General features: G+C 46.5%; 1 protein-coding gene and 1 pseudogene across 1 annotated transcript in view; both read right to left on the reverse strand.

Annotated features, from left to right (window-relative positions):
- Window positions 1-18,516, reverse strand: part of Slc22a23 (solute carrier family 22 member 23) — a 161,978-nt gene that overhangs the window by 14,298 nt on the left and 129,164 nt on the right. The window contains exons 5-8 of the mRNA XM_087896524.1: window positions 11,583-11,710; window positions 3,632-3,734; window positions 2,657-2,889; window positions 807-839 (exon numbers count right to left, since the gene is read on the reverse strand). Of these exons, the coding sequence (XP_087752650.1) occupies window positions 807-839; window positions 2,657-2,889; window positions 3,632-3,734; window positions 11,583-11,710 (497 nt within the window). The remainder of the gene's footprint in view (window positions 1-806; window positions 840-2,656; window positions 2,890-3,631; window positions 3,735-11,582; window positions 11,711-18,516) is intronic.
- On the reverse strand, window positions 4,193-4,474 carry LOC146892027 (Nuclear RNase P; annotated as a pseudogene).

Below are 18,516 nucleotides of genomic sequence, written 5' to 3' on the forward strand. Positions count from 1 at the left end.
AGAAGCTGTGCCAGGCAGAAGGCAGGCAGGAAGGCCCCTGCTGCCACAGTGACATTCTATTTGCCCCAGACTCCAGACTGCAACCCTCAGGGTTGACCCACCCAATCCAGAGACAATGTTGACTTAAGGGTACAAAGCCACACATGACCCAAATGGACTAATTCATGGTCCTGGAGAGAGAGAAAGCGTTCAGCAATCTCGGTACCTGGAGGTGGCACTGGGTCCTGGCTGGCACGAGGCAGCACTACACACAGTGTTTTGGCATGCATGGGGGCTGTGCTTCTAAGCTCAGCTCCGTTTCCCTCAGTGTTGCACGGAGGGCAAGTGCTCCCATGGGCACTGGTGGCATAGGCTTGGTTGGGCCAGGCAGGTGTGATTGCAGCATGGGGAATGGGCAGCACCTCTGCTGTGCCCCAGTTGGAAAGCAGCGAGCATTCATGAGTCATAAGGAAATAACCATTCTCCCTACAGCATAGACAACCAAGCCCCAACCCTCCTGCCTTCTCATCCTGGCTAGCTGCTGGCCAAGGAAAACAGCACTGGTGCTGGATCAGGGGACTGCAAGGGCATGCATGCCAAGCTGCACAAAACCAGGGAAACACGAGTTGCTTTCTCTAGTGCAAGATGGGGACAGAGAATACAAATGTATGCTTATAGTGTCCAACCTACGGCCAACTTCAGCTGCAATTCTTGAAGGGCAAAGAGTAGGAAGAAAGAGAGGAAACGAAAACCAGTTGGTGAGTGTTTGTGGCCACTGTTGTGTGGACATAATAAAAGACAAGGCGGCACAAGTGTTTAGGACTCACCTGAGTCTGGATGCTGGCTGTATTTGCCGATCACTGGAACCATGGAATGGGTGCGCCCACATGCACAGGGTAAAGAGAGTGGGGAGAGATGGAGAAGGCTTGTTAGGTATGGGACAGCTGCCGAGTCTTCCCACGTGACTTGTTTCTAAGGGAACTTCCTTTTAAGTCTGAGTTGGTGCTGGCTGCCTGGGCAGTGGAGTTCACACTGGACTAAACAAAGACCTTTTTGTGCGAAGAGAGGGCTGTGGCCAGTAGAGTCTGGGAGACAATGCAGTCTGAGAGAGAGAGGACCTGAGCAGATCTAAAGGAGCATCTCTGCAGAGAAAGTTATTCAAATGGTACTCTTGGTTTGTGCCAAGGGGCACTGGGCACTGGGAGCAGGCCTGTCAGGCTGCATCTCTGCTTCCCCAAACTCTATTCCTCACAGCTACTTGTTCTTTGCCCAGAGTCTTTGTGGAATTCTTGTTCACTGCCAAGGAGGGCACATGGGATACTCCATAGGCTATCCTGCCACATCTGCCCTAAGTGGGTAAGTTGGATAGAAACTTTCTAGAAGGGCAGCTAGGTAGTGTCCACCCAGGGAGACGGGGAGAATGGTCACCTCTTGTTCATTTTGGTTACTGCCCAGTAAGGTACAGAACACATAAAAACATGCCTAAGTTAGGGAAACCTCCTGTATTTGAAGCTGACTCTTCTATAACCTGGATTCCAGTAAGGCTATTGTGATCAGTTGTAAAGGGACAGTGGGTAAGTCTCACTCGGCAGCTGGGATTAGCTTTCCTCCAAAGATGGGTGTTCAATGGGACACATTTCCCAGCAGTGTCCTGAGCCTGTTCCAGGGGAAGAGTCTGGGATGAGAAGACACCAGTGCTCCACACTGTGCTCCGGGCGGGTAGAGAGGAGACAGGGGGATTTTCTTGCACACAGGTGGGTGGCTGTTTATGAGGCCTATACAGGGCTTGTCGGAGGATTAAACGGACTCCCTAGATTTGTGTTAAGGTGACTTGTAAACATTACAGAAGAGTACTTCGATAATGATAACCTTGGGAACATTGGTAGAAAAGCTGTGTCCCACTCAAGAATGTCCAGAGTTTTTCTCCTCCTGTTACAGAGGGAAACATGTTTCCATCCTTCTTATGTGAGAAGTTCACGAGCAGTCTGCCCATGGTGAAGTCCTGATTACTGGGACATGGAGGCTTGGCATGCTGGGGCGTTACAGATGAGCAGAAGGACTCTGATTTGGGGGCCACAGGCCTAGGGGTTGGAGGAGAAGGGACGACTCAACAGTCCTCAGAGGAAGGGGCCAAGATGTTCTACTTGAACTTCATCCTTATTGAAGCAAGTTCTTGCGGCTGTTGATTTTATGATTGTTCAGGTCATGAAAAACTTTCCTTAAGTCCCATCCCACCCCTCCACTATAGTCTGGATCTTTAAAGTCTCCCAAAGGCTAAAGACTTAGTTTCCACCCAGGGCAGTACCGGGAGCAGACCTTTATGAATGAGAGTCTCATGAAAGAAACTCATGCACTTGGGGGTACGCTCTTAAAGAAGACATTAGGACCACAGATCCCTTTCTTTTGCTGTTTCTATGTCAGGAAGTGAGTAGATTTCCTTCACATATGCTCCTGCCATGAAGTGTTGTCTTACCACAGGCCCAGATGGGTCAACAAACCATGGACTACTTGAAAACTCCAAATCTATGAGCCAAACAAACCTCTCCTTTCTAAGTTCATTATCTTAGGTGTTTTTGTCATAGAAACAGAAAGCTGCCCTGCCTCCTAAGCTCTCCTGCCTTTGTCAGCTCCCTGTCCCCAGCATCCCGCCCTTGTCTCCCTTTTCCAGCCCACTCACAGTTGAGGAGGCCAAGCTGCAGAAGTGAGGCCAGGGCGGTGAGGATCATAAAGAGTAGCAGGCCTCCCCTGCGCCCGAGGAACCTGACGACCACACACATGGCCAGGCAGGAGGCCAGCGCGATGCTGGCCATGGTGTAGTAGTCAGCGTAGAAGTTCTCCAGGAGGGGCACCTTCACCTCATGGCCCATCATGCTTCTTGCAAAGCAGTGGTGAATCCCGTACCCTGTTAGCCTGCGGGAGACACACACACTGAGAGGGTGGGTGGTAACTGTGATGAGGGGCTGCCCAGACTCCCGGGGATGCCCAAGAGACAGAGTACTTTACATGTGATGGGAAACCATGCTCTCACCACTTAGGAACCCATGAGGGAGTTAAATTCGAAGAGACATCAAAGAAACATCCGTGAGGTCCTTTGTTTACCCAGGGGTAGGATGAAGTGCCTTCTGTGTGCCCACTAATTACTCTCAGGCCAGCACAAGAACGTGGTCACAGCCACTTGGCAGACCAACAGACAGATTATTGGTTGGTGATCCGGGTCTGACCTCTGTGTGGCCTGGCTGGACAGCGCTATAAGACCTGACTGTGAATAGACCTTTGCTATCAGAGTGACTCTCATGAAATGTAGAGAGGAAGGGCATTGTTCTGAGGACATCGGTGTGTGCAGGACCTCGCCAGGCCTCCTCCCATCTTTATGTTCAAAGTCCTAGGAGCTCTAACTCCATGCAGGGTGCTGGTATGAAGCAGGTGGCTGGGCTGAGGGCGATGCTCAGTGCTGGTTGCCTAGGGCTTCTTGGTGAAGTGATAGGTATCTTTCTTCAAACCTACAGATGGGCAGCCTGGGCCTATTTCTGGGGCCTCTTTCATAGAGACAGGTTGAGACAGGTGGGCGTGGGGCAGGCTGGGATTCAGAGTTCATGTAGGAGTGGGAGGAGGGTCCCTCTGTATCTTAGTACACATGTTTCCCACGACTTACGAGTTCACACAGAGAACCACGATATTTTTCCACAGGTTCCGCGTCCCCACCACCTTCACGATGCACACTTTCTTGGGCCTCCGTGAAAGTTCTTTCTCTAGCTCTGCAAGAGACAGACCCAGGAGCTTGAGCAGGACAGAAGGTTTCAGACACGGCTACAACACAGCTTTGGTTTACCCATCCAGGACCATTTGAAAAGGAGGTCTTTTGCCTTTAAGCCAGGGAAGAGGGTCTAGGCTTTCTGGCTAGACATGAGTTCGGGAGATTCATAGACAGGTTTCCCATCACAACTAAAAGGGCACGCTGTCAGTGAACATTTCCACCCAAGTTATGCTGACAGAACCGGGGCAGCACACACAGACACACATGGCCCACTCATCTCGCCTGAACACATCACCCCATGATGGGAGTCTAGGCTACTGAGGCTTAAGTTAGGTCCTGCACATACGGCTGGTAATTTCTTTCTGCCAGAAACTGTAACCACCTATGCCACCTACAGCTCAGAGGCCTGCAAAGCTACAAGCCCATATGCACCTTACTCTTTGGGGGGAGAGAATGTCTTAAGACTGAAGCCATACACAACCTCACCTTAACCTGTGCTGAACTCGCTCTGTGCTGACTGTGAATCTGTTCCAAGACCCAGGAGGGAGGCATCCGCCCACTTGGGGCCTCTCCTGCCCAGTCTGCCCACGTGTGGAGCCCTGCTCTCTGGGAACTCACCTCCCGGCTCAGGGAGGGCCCAGTGAGGGCTAGGGCTGTAGGAGGCCCCAGTCTCAGACCTTCCCAGAGGCTGGGGAGTGAGGAGCACTCAGCAAGTGGCCCTGCTGAGAGAGGTTAGGCTTAGAGATGCGACAGAGTTTGGAGCTATGGCACAGAGGCTCTCCTGAGGCTTATCCTAGCTCTGACTGTCTAACAGTGCCCCAGTGTCCCCCCAACCTAGCCAGAAATTTGCTCAAGTCCTGGGGCTTGTCTGTCAATCTAATAGGGGAAGGGCAGAAGATAGGAAATGCTTCACGGGGTAGGAGCTGAGTGGTTATTACTTGAGAGCCTTCTGGGCCCTTCTGCTTTCTAGCAGGAATGTCCTGGGGAGTCATCCCCTGCTTAGAAAACAGCAGGGACGCTTCCCAGGTCCACAAGGAGCCAGTGGCATACAAACTGTCAAAGTCATGAAAACAAGGAAAGATTGAGGAATCCGAAAGACCAAAGAAGACAGTGGCCAGGTGATGGCAAACTGCACCTGGGACAGGACCCTGGAGCACGCAGGGCCAGTGATGGGAAGCCAGCACCGAGGAGAGACTGGCACTTGACTAACAACCATATAGACTTATGTCCAGTTTCCTAGTTCTGACAAATGTGCTATGGAAACATCAGACCTAAGCAACAAAGGAAACTGAGTCTGGAGTAGAGACGAGTTCTACACTGTCTCAACTTACCTATATATGTGAAATTGTTCCAAAACAAAGACACTTCCATTTTAAAACTGTCTGTGGAAATAGGGACAGAGAAAGCCTTCAAGGCCTGGAGGCATAGATTACCCTCTCTGTGTGTCTGGTTTCTGAAGCCTTGGGTTTACAATGATCATCAATATTATTTGAAAAATTGTGTCTAGAATGAACACGTACTCTTCTTTTCTTGTTACTAGTCCTGAAACAATTCAGTATAACAACTGTTCCCACAGCACTGGTTATCACAGCTCAGAGATCATCTAGAGTATACAGGAGGTTGCATGTGGGCTCTATGCAAACACGACACCATTACATTCAAGGAAGTTGAGCTCCTGTAAGTTTTGGCATCCTAGAGGCTCTGAAATAGTCCCTAGATGCGGAGCAATGACAGCTGTTACTTCCTGCTCCCCTGAAGGATGCACACCTCTAGGTCTGCCACACCCATCTCTTCTGTTTTATTTTTCACAAGAGTCTGAAGGAAAACTAAACTGATTTTAAATAGGGAGCTAGTAGTCCAGTGAGCTCTATGGTGGCATGTACCATATCCTATGAGTCTGAGGTCAGCCTAGTCTACACAGAGACTTCCAGGTCAGCCAGGTTTATATGGTGGGGCAAAAGAGGCATGCATGCAGGGGTGGGACATTTAGACATTTTTTTATTTAATCAGTTTTGTTTGTTGTTAAGGATGGGGTACTACTGTGTTACTCAGAGTTGCTCAGACTGGTCACAAACTCATAGGTCAAGTGGTCCTCCAGCTTCAGGATTCATAAATTCTTGGGATTATGAGCTTAAGCAATCATACCTAGCTCTAAAGAAAAAACTTAGACTCATTGTCACCCCACCTTCTCATGTTTAGGTATGGGATGAGACCTTGGCACAGGCCAACACGGCTGGTATTCTGGCTGCCTATCTACAGACCCTCTCAGCTTCAGAAATCTCCTGACCTATTTTGTCTCAGCCAAAACAGGCTAATTTGACTTACTGAGGCCCCTTCTCCATGGTTAAAGGAAAATACACTCATGAATCCCTTAATGAGTGTGTTAGGGGATACGATCTGAGAATTGTGTCATCTTTTAAACTCTGTCACTGTTTAAATATCGCATAGGGCTCATAGAACTCTAGATGAAATTTGGTGGTTTTGGGTAGAGTCGGACACGTGATAAACAGGAGATGGACGAGGCTAATGCCAGCCTTATACAGTATACTGCTTCAGAAAAAACACTTTAAAAAAGTATAGTTTAGTGAAGACACAGCCACCAGTTGTTTTGTTGTTATGCAGTGTCTGCCACTGTGTGTGGCATTCTTCTAGAGAGCTGGCAGTGCAGCCGTGCACATAAGATAACCACCACAGGCATGAGGAAATGCATCTCACTCTACCACAGCAACGATGCTTAGAAAATGGTCCCTTCTGTGAAAAGTTCTCGAGGCTGTAGCTGCGTGTGGAGGCCTTTGGTGATAGACACTTGGCTGCACAGCGCAGGGCTGTGTTTATTAATGAGCTTGGAAACACGTCTGGTAGACATCCTCAGATCCAGCGATCTGGGTGCTTTCACCACTACAGACTCGTCAGAAGTCAGCTGTCACAGGCACCCTTTCTCAGCAGTCTTCCAAGAGGAAAACTCAAACATCCGTTAGCACGTTTGTTTATGCGAGTTTAAAGTTGTTTCTTCCTCAAAAGTGGTCCATACACAGCTGCTAATGCCTTATTGTGGATGAAATAGTATGCCAAAGAAGCTATAGCAATTGTATTATGACCCGAGGGTTTTGTTCTGTTTTGTTTAAATAGCATTAAACCCTAGAGCCCAGTCTAAGAATTGACTGTAGTCTACAGTGGCAATTGCATTATTCTAGAGGGAATTAAATTAACTTCTCCAGCACTATTGATGTTTTGTCAGGGTCTCTGTTGCTCATACCACTGGCCCATCATCAACAACATCAGACTTCTGCAGCTTCAAGTGTTTTCTTCTGGGGTGAAACCCATAATTATTATTATTTTTTAAATTGACTTTTATTGAGCTCTACATTTTTCATACGCATGTATTCTAAATTGGAGGAGGTCTACTGTGACCCTGTTAGGTCACTGGAAACAAGGAGCTTCTTGTCTCTCTAGCCCAAGTTTCTTTCATTAGGCAACAAACGCAAACAGGTGCTGAGCAGTTGATAAGACAGCGGCTCTGGGTTGCCGCTCAGGGCAGGAGCTCAGAGCAGAGAGTCTCAGCCTTCTTGGCTCAGTGCTGTCAGAGGATTTCAAACTGAGACACAGGCCGACTTAATGTTGGAATGCCAGCTGTGTCTACTCCTGCTCCACATTTCCTTGACCCCTGTGGTCAGTGCACGAGGTCTGGAAGCAGCGAGGGTCCCCCAGCCTAGGAAGAAGCTCATCTCTGTGTTTCTTCTTAACCCTCCTTGGAAGAGCTGCCCACAGTAATGGCAGTCTCAGCTCCCTAAGGCTAACTCCAGTCTGAAAATGTCAAATGGGGAATTCCAGAAATGAGAAACTCATAAATGATATTGTCATAATTGTTCTAGTTTTGTTATTATTTGTTAATCTCTTCCTGTACCTAATTTGTCAATTAAATGTTACTGTAGATATGCAGTTATAGGGAAAACCAAGCCTGTCTAAAGTTATCCATGGTTTTAGGCACTAATGGAGGGCAGTCCTGGCTCATGCTATGCCCTGAGGCTATGACAGGGCTGATGTGCAGGCTCTGAGCTCTGGATGCAGGAGGCAGTGAAGTGGTTCTGGTCCCTCTCTACCTTCCCAAGAGCGGCAGATAAGGAAGACAGAGGAAGCAAATCCTGGGCAGCCTCCCCGGGAGTGAGAGCTTGGATACCTTTGGATTGCTGTCCCATGAGGCTGCCCACAGACGGAAATGTACAAGAGGTCAAATGACTCTTGCTCCCTGTATATCTCTCTCCCGATGGGGAAGAAAAGGCCATACATATGCTCTCCCTCCACTGTGTGATCCTTCATGGAGCAACTTCCCAGGGTGTACACCGGGAATGGGATCTCAACTGGCTCTCCAACACTCAGCCTCTCTAGTTCCCACTGTCCACCTGTAAAATACAGAGAGTTGAAGCATCCTTCCTTATGAGGCCCTGAAAAGGATGAAATGTTCTCAGATCTCCTTGGGCCTCCCTGTCTCTGCCTGGGTTTCCTTGCTGGCCTCACCATGACTGAAAGCAAGTAACTATGTAGGACTCTTATACACAGTTACACGGTTGGTCAGCTTTCCCTTTTAATTTTATTATTATTATTTTTTTTGTTTTGTGGGCTACAGGCAACATAGAAACAGCAGTCTTTACTTTTGCTGTAATTGGTCAAAATCTTGAGTCAGGCTGGGAAGGAGAGCTATCACACTTGGGCATATCCTGATACTGTGGGATTGACTTTTGGGAGCACACACAAATGTCTAACTCAGCTGTACATGTCGCCAAGACCACGACTTATGCCCAAATAAAAACTCAAGACAGCTTTAAAAGAATAGAAATGGGAAATCTGAGGAGATCAGGTTTACTTTTAGCATAAGCCCGAGACTGGCATGCACTAACAGGGCATGAGGTTCCCCCTCATTATTTCTTCCCAGCTGAAGATACTCTTCTGCACAGACGCACCCTGAGGATCAGTCCTGCCTCTTCTTGGCTCCAGAGCCCTGGATTCCTATATATCATGAATAGTCAAGGAATGCTGCTATCCATGGATCTCCTTTGGTGTTGGGGTACAGCCTGGGCTCTGCGGCGGACACTCTGTGGGGTGGAGGTAATGTTGGCAAACTCCTGTTTATAACTGAGACAGGGGTGGAGGTTGTGTATAATATGATGGCTGACCTGGGCTTAAGAACCTAGCCTTGGGGCTGGAGAGATGGCTCAGAGGTTAAGGACGCTGACTGTTCTTCCAGAGGTCCTGAGTTCAATTCCCAGCAACCACATGGTGGCTCACAACCATCTACAATGAGATCTGGTACCCTCTTCTGGCCTGTAGGCATACATGGAGGCAGCACACTGTATTGTATACATAATAAATAAAGAACCTAGCCTTGAGGACGGGAGGATGGGTCTGCGAGGATGGGGCTTTCCTGAGCTGAGGCCTATGGGAAAAAGAGCATGGGAGCTGGACACAGAGCAGAGGCCAGGGGGAGGTAGAGATTAGGTAGGGTCTCTAAGTCTACATGTAAGATATGGGGCTACCCCCTGAGGACCCTGGGGGCCACTAGAGTAGTGATGATGTGATTATATTGTTTCCAAGCTGCTGATGGAGGAAGGGGGAACAGAGTGGCAGCCAGAGCAGTGAGTACACATGAAAACCAGTTAGGGAAGAGCCCCAAGCTCTACGGGGGGTGGGGGGGAGAACAACTACGTGAGATACTGGGAAGATGATTATAAATGGAGAAGCCATTCTGAGCTAAGGAAGTTAGTAGCCTAGAGAATACAGACTCTTCCCCCAAGTGCTATTGTCTGAATGCATCTGATGGGGGTGGGTATAGAGAACCAGGGTGAATTTGCATCCCACAGTGACCACAATAATGATGACACATCCTTGTGAAGAGCGAAAGTTTTCTCCTCTTTGTTAGTCACCAAAGGGGACAAATCACCTCTTACTTGGCCCCCTGCCTGAGACACTGAAGAGAGATAAGCTCCAACTAAATGCATAAGCAAAGGATAGGGGTAGAGGAGAGCTAATATCACTTTCCAAAAATAGAGACATGAGTCAGTATAATTAGGATAGAGAAAACAAGCTTTTTTCCAGATAACATTTTAACCTGAAAGAAGTGGGGTGTGATGATTTAATTAGGAGGCCAGAGACAGATGTGCAGTGAGACTTGAGGACAGGAGCTTGCAGGAGCCATGAGATGGTCCAAACCAAGCAGGCCTGGCCCAATGGGTTCCTTAATTGCACCCTTTCCTGTGTGTCTCCATGGTCACCCTCTTCTCAGCAGCACAGGAAAGCCACTTTGGCTGGACTTTTGGGGTTCAAATCCCACTCAACTATTTAATAGCCAACCGACCTCTGGCAAGATAACCCAGCCTCTCAGTGCCAGGGCTTCCTCATCTGTAAATAAGGAGCATCGCAGTATCCCCTGTAAATGTGTTGCCGTGGAGAAACAGGTTCATGGGCATATCACATGGAGGATGGAACCTTAAGAATCAGTTGATCGCAATGTTAATCAGTCCCTTGGAAGGGGACTGGTACATAGGCCTCATGTCTTCTTTACTGTCACTGCTCCTGAGAAAGGGGGCCTCAGATGCCCCTCTAAAGAGCCAGCATTCAGTACTCGTCAAGTAGACCAGCCATGGCTTGCATCCTTCACTCCAGGGAATTCAGAGCTTTTGGTTTGCCTGACTGCTCCTGCCTGAGCTGAAGGACTTGGCAGACCACATCTCACCCAGTAAGTGGTTGTGACCCAGCCTTTGTATCCAGGAAATGGGGACCTGCAGGGCACATTCTCTTGTCTGGCACAGGTTCCTGCTCACCTGTGTCTCAAAGCCAGGCTTACCTAGGCACTTGGACTGCAGCCACTTGTCACCACTCTCTATCCCGCTTTAGTGCTTGAACCCCCCTACTGAGTGTACATGTAAGACCCTCTATGTATGTATCCCATCTGTGTGAGCTACTGTTGTGTGCCATCAGATGCTTAATAAATGTCTGCGTTCTGAATGAATGGTCATCACATGACTCTAGTCATTGGAAAAGTCTAGTCATAGTCCCCCCCCACTATATATATATAGTACTTTCCTAGGGGATTTCACAAAGCATACAGGTTTTCATGTAAACCTGGTGGTTCAAAACTGCCATTTTCCAAAGGAACTCTTTAAGTCCCTTGCATCAGAGTGTCTTCTAGAGCTCACTACAAGTGCACATTCCTGGAGCTTCTTTCAGATCTTCTAAGTCAGTATCTTGGTATGACAGGGAGGAGCCAGGAACCTGGCTGTGAAGAACTTCCTGGTAACATTTACAGACTCCCAGCTTGAAAGCCCCACTTAGCTTATGCTGATGCCCTGATTCACAAGAATTCTATGGATCTGAACCACTCTACAAAAATAGTTCATGTTTCCATTTCTTCCCTTGACCAACAAATAGGTCATGGCCATAAATAGACAGTGGCAGCCCTTGGAAGATCATACTCAAGAAGAGAGGTCACTTACACCATCCATGCCCTGAGCCAAGGCTTCAAACATGATAGGTTGTCATGAAAGGAGGTGCTGGGTGTCACAGAGCAGAATACGCCTAGTAAAGATAGGGTGCGCATCCAACTCACACCCGGCGTCTGGTTTTGTATGGGCCCTAAGGGATGTGATGGGTGTGTTCACCTGATTATGAAGGACACTCGCTCCTAGAGTGGAGATAATTGCAGTTGATTTTCACTCTCAGACTTCAGCAACCACTGCTGCCATTCCAAACCTTTGCAAACCATGTGGGTACAGGAACATAGAGCAAACACTAGCCAGGACAGGTATTCTGGACATGACCAGCCCTCAGGCACCCTAATCAGCTGTAGTGTACTTACCTGGCATCACTCCCTTGATGTCACTCTCAGGACTTACACAGTTCTTCTGTGTGATGTACAGGATCAACTTCTTTGCTGACTCAAACTGCTGGGTAGCCATTAGCCACCGGAGAGACTCGGGGAAGATCCTGCAAAGACACAAGGGGAATGCCTGAATGGCCTCCATTCTGTTTCATTTTAGTTATGTGTCATCGGGAAAGTCAGGATGGATTCTGGTAAGAAGTTACCATGACGATTTGACTCCTGCCAGCTCACGAGAGTCTTTAAATGGATCTATCATCTGGAAAAAGTAGATATTGCTATGATTTGAATGTTGGGTCCCCCATCCCCAAATGGAAAGTTATAATAAAATATATTTCAAATTACAGGCATTTAAAAAAATAATCAAAATTGTTTACTGGTCTGTATTTATTAAAAATTAATTTGGATAACAAAACTTGAATAAGTAGAAACATCTCCAAATGCCATCAGTAAAATATGGCATTTTAAAGTCAGATCTTTTCTTTAATATGAAATAATAGAACAAATGCCAATTCTCATGGCTTAAATTCCATCTTGCTAATATATTTGAATATAGTGTATGTAGTTTCTTTTCTTAATTTATTGAGATTGTAGATCACTAACATTCATTTTTTCCCTCAATATATGGACTTAAAACCTTATAGTTTAATGTAAATATCAGTATAGCCACTTCTGTGTTTGATTCCAGTACCCTGTGATTTGTGTTAGGACCTCCTCTAGACTTTGCTAGTCTGACAGCACAGGTTACTTTGTAGATTGTCTGTCAAACCTTAAAATATACAATAATGGGGGAAGGGTCAACGTAATATTATTTATACCCAGTGTTTATGGATACTAACCTTATGGTACGAAATCAAATCATAAATCAATGGTATTTGAGTAGTATCATTTTGTTCAAATCAAGGTCTGTGTTATATATACAGAGCAGTCATCTTTGTTCTCAGAATTTCCCAGGAGAACAGTGCTGGACCCAGGACAACCTGACCCACAGGAGAAGTTTTTCCTCTTGTCCCAGGCTTCAGAGTCATAGGCAGAGACCAAACTGCACTCAGTAGGCATGGTCCAGTGACTTCCAGATTGACAGATCTCTGGGACACTGTGTTATCCCTAGTAGCCATACAGTCTTTAGCCCATATTCATCACCCCTATGGTTGGGTCCTCAGACAACAGGGTCTGTATAACTCAAACAATTCTAACTAAAGGTCTTTTAGGATTGCAAGGCCTGTAGGATAGGCTTGGATTGCAGGCATGGTAATCCTTCATGTTTGAAGAAACGGGTGTAGGCTTCTCATGAGCTCAGACCCTTGCTGGGCACTAAATGATTTGTTGTTGTTGTTCTGATATAAACTGGGCACTGTCACCTCAGGACCATCTTTGATGCATCTACTGTTGATTTCAAGTCCTATGGAGGGAGACCTCTGTAAATACAATAAAGTAAAGTATATACACACACTCAGCTTAGAGTGTCAAGGACCAGACCCTACATGTATGACATAGACTGGGACAAGGCAACTGAGGAAGGCAAAGGTTGAGACTCCAAGGAGAGGCAAAGCCATACTGGATCTATTTTAGGAAATAAGCGAGTACTGGTTCAGTTAGGCATGCTGTGTGCTGTGTGTGGATACGGGATTGAGAGGGATGACGTGGGGCGTGAAACTACTAGATTTGAGGAGGTGTAAGCTGGTGAAGCAGCAGGCTGGGTTTGAGATGGGAAGAGATGAGGTAAAAGGGGAGGAGAAGGGAGAGGAAGAGAAATGAGGAAGGAACCAGCACAGATACGCAGCTACTGATAGTGGGGAATGGAAGGACCAGCAGCCACAGGACCAGCTTGAAGGAAAATCAGGACTGTAGTCTCTCAAGAGATACAGGTGGGTGCACGACAGCCACACAATTGCCTCCAACAGCAGGCAATCCTGCAAGCCACTTTTCATCACACACTGGTGACTGCAGGTACTGCTCTACCAGTGTCTCAGGCTGAGCTACTGATGAGGCGGTACTATTGACCCACTGGGCAGCTGGGAAAGCTCAGGCTGAGAATATCCATGAGCATTGCTCAGGACACTCGGCCATCAGACAGCAGACGGGATGAGTTGAGAGCTCACTTACAATAACCCTTTGTGGCAGTATGCCAGGCCACAAAGACAGCTGATATTAGTGAGTACTGTCCTTATGAGGATTTCTAGGGCTATATAGAAAGGCACAAGCCCAAGGTACAGGCACCGAATGCTTAGGTTTTAAGATGTATTCAAATGTATAGCAAAGTCAGAAAATACTGAGCTGTGGCTCCTGAGAAGGCCCAGGAGCCTGTCAGTTTGGGTAACACAGTGGGAACTTGATGGAATTTCTCAGGACACAAGTATGATATAATAACGCTCTAAAGTGTAAAAACCTTGGCAGAGATAGGCATGGAAGCTCACACCTATAATCCCTGTACTCAGAAGATTCACACGGGAGAATTGTTTTGAGTTCAAGACCATTGGGACTACTTAGTGAACCTCAGGCCAGTCTGCAATACAGAATGAGACCCCCATCTTAAAAATCCAAACCTGGCCACAGCCTGGGGCCTGGAAGGAACATATCTCTAATGCTCAGGGATAGGGAATATTTCAACCAAAAATATCAAAACCACATAAGGCAGACGAAAGCCACATCTGACCAGTGCACCTCATGCTTGAAAAGCCATGAAGCAGAAATAAGTAAAAGAATCTCTGATTTGGATGGCACGGAGGTTGCGTGATCAGTTTACTGAAAATAGCTCTTGATGGAAGAGCACTCAGGACTGACTCAGGGGAGAGACTACCAGAAGGGGAAGCTCCCGGTCAGCGCTGGGCCAGGTTGTGGGGAACAGAGAGGGCCTGCTGTCATACACCGGGAAAGGCGGCAGTCAGTGATAGAGGTACAGAGGCATTCCAACTCCTTACGGCGGGCACAGGAACCTCACACACAACAGACACCCTGATAAATCCCACTGTCTTGAAAGAAGACCCTGGTGATGCCCAGGAGTGACAAAGTGATAAAACCAGTTTCAGTACCAGATAGGAATCTCTGTTTGGCATGTGTCCATAAGGCCAATAATTGCAACCATCCTTTCTGCTCTAGTACTGACATCCTATTAGGTACCAATACTAGCACAACTAAGTATGGGACTTGGCCTCTAGGATTCTTTCTATAGCATCCATGCTTTTGGTATTCTTAAGAAGCAAGATTAGGGCTAGTGAGATGGCTCATCATGTAAAGATGCTAACCACCAAGACTGAAGGCCTGAGTACTAGCCTCGTGACTTTCATGGTGTAAGGAGAGAACCAACGCCTGTAAATCATCTTCTGATCGCCACATGCTCACCATAGAACACACACACACACACACACACACACACACACACACACACACAGAGAGAGAGAGAGAGAGAGAGAGACAGACAGACAGACAGATTTTTAAAATGATTTATTTTGTATCTATGTGTATGCATTTGCCTGTGTGAGTTCATATGGACTGTATGCATGCAGGTGCCTGTGGAGGCCAGCGGTATCAGATACCCAGCGATTGGAGCTATAGGCTATTGTGAGCCACCTAATAGGAAAGCTGGGACTGAATATGTATACTATGCAAGAGCGGTAAGTGCTCCTAACTACCGAGTCATCTCTCCAACTCTATAACTTTTTTTTAAAAAAGCAGAGTAAATATGTTTCAGGAAGACCCTGCACCAAACAGTGACAGTGAAATGTGGTCCTAAAGCTTCATATGGAAACTTTCTGGAGAGCTCTTCCCAAACGATGCTACTGTATCAAGAGAGAAACTGTCCTGCCTGGTAAGTTTGTTCTCTGTCTCTCTGTCCCTCTTCCTCCTCCTCTTCGTCTTCCTCTCTCTCTCCCTCCCTCTTCTTTTCAAGGAGGTCCAACCAGGAAGCCCAGGCTTGACTAGAACTCAGGGAAACCCTTCTGCCCCAGCCTCCCTAGAGCTGGGATTACAGGCTTACATCACCATTCCGTTCTGTTTCTTTAAGCTCAATGGGAACATTCAGTTTAGTATTCAGCTGAGGCAACCTCTTCCTGTGCTTGCCTCAGCTCACAAAAGGCAGAATGTGGTGACGTGTGATTCGACAGTAGCAGCAGGGTTCTATCTCACATTCCCATTCTCCTCTTTTTCCTGGGATGCACCTGAGCTAAGCCTAAGTCTGCTTTTACACCGCAGTCATTAGCTGTGGAACTGTCCAGTGAAAAAACTAGTACATGGAACAAGCTTCTTTCTCCTCCACCGGAATGTCAGCACAGGCCCAGAAGAGGAGTCTGGACATTATAGGTATTCCAGAGAGATCCTACGGCAAAGCTGAAAACAATTTCCAGATTGAAAGTCAACTATGAAGCACTGGCCTTACTAGAGATCAGGATGAAGAAAGAGGGGTGCCATTCAAACTGCATCTCCTGCTGTGTCATGGCTCGGATCCCTCTGAGGATAATAGGATAGGAAATAAATAGGACAGAGTCCATTGAAGTCTAAGCCTTACACTGCCCCTTACTGTGGGTAATGCTGGCAGTAGGTGTGAAGGCGACTCTTTGAGATTAAACTGTACAGCAATCAATTTGAATAATCTGTGATTGAGTTCTCTGTTCTATTGTGATTCTTTTTTTTCTGGTGCTGCGGGCTCTTCCTAACTTGCCACCGGTTATCTACATGGATGTGTGCAGACTGACAGCTTGCAAATGACTTCCTTGTAGTTTTATGTCTTCATTTGATCCAAAGAAGAACCAATGACTCTCAAGTAGTCTGTGTGCTTTTACAAGTCCCAAATCTGAAATGAAATATAGTAACTGGAAAAAAATGTAAATAGCATTTGGGGATAGTTTGGTGAGAAGGTAATAATTAGAGTAGATCACAAGGTTTTTAGAAAATTTGCAATAAAGGGAATTTTGTCATCTAAATTTTTAGTAATATATATGTATGTATAACTGATAACAATTTTTAAAAATTGGTACATGGTACTATAAGGCTGATCATTTGCCTGTACGGTTTAAACATAATCAACTATTTTCTTGTCCAATGGAAGAATCTAACATCAACAAGCTTCTTATCTGGGTAGCCCTTTTGTGCATTAACATACATTTACTATACAAAAGAATAGGTTTCACTGTAACATTTTCATTAGTGTATATCATATATTTGACCTTACCTCCTATCACCCTCTCATACCATCCTCCACTGTTCTTTTCCCAAGTAGTGTCTGTTTTCATGTCTTACATACCTATTTCTAAATCTAGATTCTATATATGAAAAAAAATACACACTGTTTATCTTTCTGGTTTTGCCTTATTTCACTTAATATGATAACCTACAGTTTTATCCACTTTCTTGAAAGTATCATCTTTGTTCTTTCTATAGCTAAATAAAACTCCATTGCATATACACACCACCTAATTCTTTATCTGTTCCCCCCCTGATGGGCTCCTAGGCTGATTCCATGTCTTGGCTACTGTGAACCATGCTACTACTGTAATCATGGATGAGCACACCTCTGTTGACTGATGTAGTCCTTCTGGTGTCCATATCCAGGAGTCAAAAGAGCTGCCCCTGGGTGGCTTTTTAAGGAACCCCACATGATTTCCGCAGTTGCATGGGCTGCTTCTTTGAGGGCTCATTAAATACGCATTCTGATGAGATACTAGTAAGGCAATTCTCTGAGTAAGAATCACGTGTGTCCTGCTTAGTCCACTGTACTGGGACATTTACTCATAAATAAAATACAGGAAGGGAATAAAACTAACTGGAAATGCGTTATGAAATTAGTTGTACCCTTAAGCCATTTCCTTATTTGCCTTGTGGAGTATTTGGTTTTGGGGCGATACCCGTGTACACAGACACACCTCCCTGTCCGTGAGTCAAGAGGGACGTCATTCACAGGACAAACATGCACGGGGCAGTTGGAGTCATTATGTAGAAGAACTACGCTTTGGGCTCCGAGAAATTATTTTTTTGGGAAGGAAAGCATGCTAAACACACGCTGCACCACTGAGCTGAAGTTCAGCCCAGTCTGGGACTTCCATTAAGCAGGCGGACAGGAAGGACACAAAGTCTAGCCCAGAGAGGTAGCAGGGTCAATAAAACTTTGTGGAGATGACCTTTCCATGTGTGCACATGAAACTGAGTATGGGCAGAGCTTGGGCCATTTCTGACTGAAATAGAGGACGTTAGTTGTGGATTCTCTGGGCTTGATCAAGCACTGGACAGCTAAAAAATTCTAATAACCCTAAATGTTCCTCTGTTCATGTTTTTAGCAGATAAAGACTTGGGATTCAGCTCCCCTACAGACACCTACAATCTGTAACCCTGCATGCAGCTGGTGCTCATCCACCCACACACCTGAGCTAATATCCACCACTCTTTCCCTCCTCCTCCTTTCAAAAACTTACCTGTGGAAGGGATTATCAGGCCACAGAAACCAAATGGCACACAGGACATTAAAGGTGTGATGCCGTATAGGAAGCTGACTGACAGCTTTAGCAAGTGATAAAGAAAATGCCGTGTTCCAACAGGCAAAGTGGTACAGGTTTGTAATCTCAGCACCTTCCAGGCTGAAACAGGGCATTTGCAAGCCCGAGGCCAGCTTGGATTACAATAGCGAGTTCTCATCCAGCCTGGATAATTTAGCAAGACCTTGTCTGAAATGATAAAATATTTAGGAGTTGGGAATCTAGTTCAGTGGTAGAGTGCTCAGTTAGCATGTACAGGGTTCTAGGCTTAATTACCAGGCAAGGGAGAGGAGGAAAATAAAATAAGGAAAGTGGGGAGGGAAAGGGGCCAAAGACAAGATGGATTTTTTTTGCAGCTTCTGCATCTAATTGGAATTTTATCGGCACCTCTGTGTTTGCAGCTCGCAGCAGGTGGGCCAATCAACCTGCTCCCGGGGGCCACCTTCTGA

This window comes from Myodes glareolus, chromosome 14 (assembly GCF_982192425.1).
Source record: "Myodes glareolus chromosome 14, mMyoGla1.1, whole genome shotgun sequence".
Lineage (NCBI taxonomy): Eukaryota > Metazoa > Chordata > Mammalia > Rodentia > Cricetidae > Myodes > Myodes glareolus.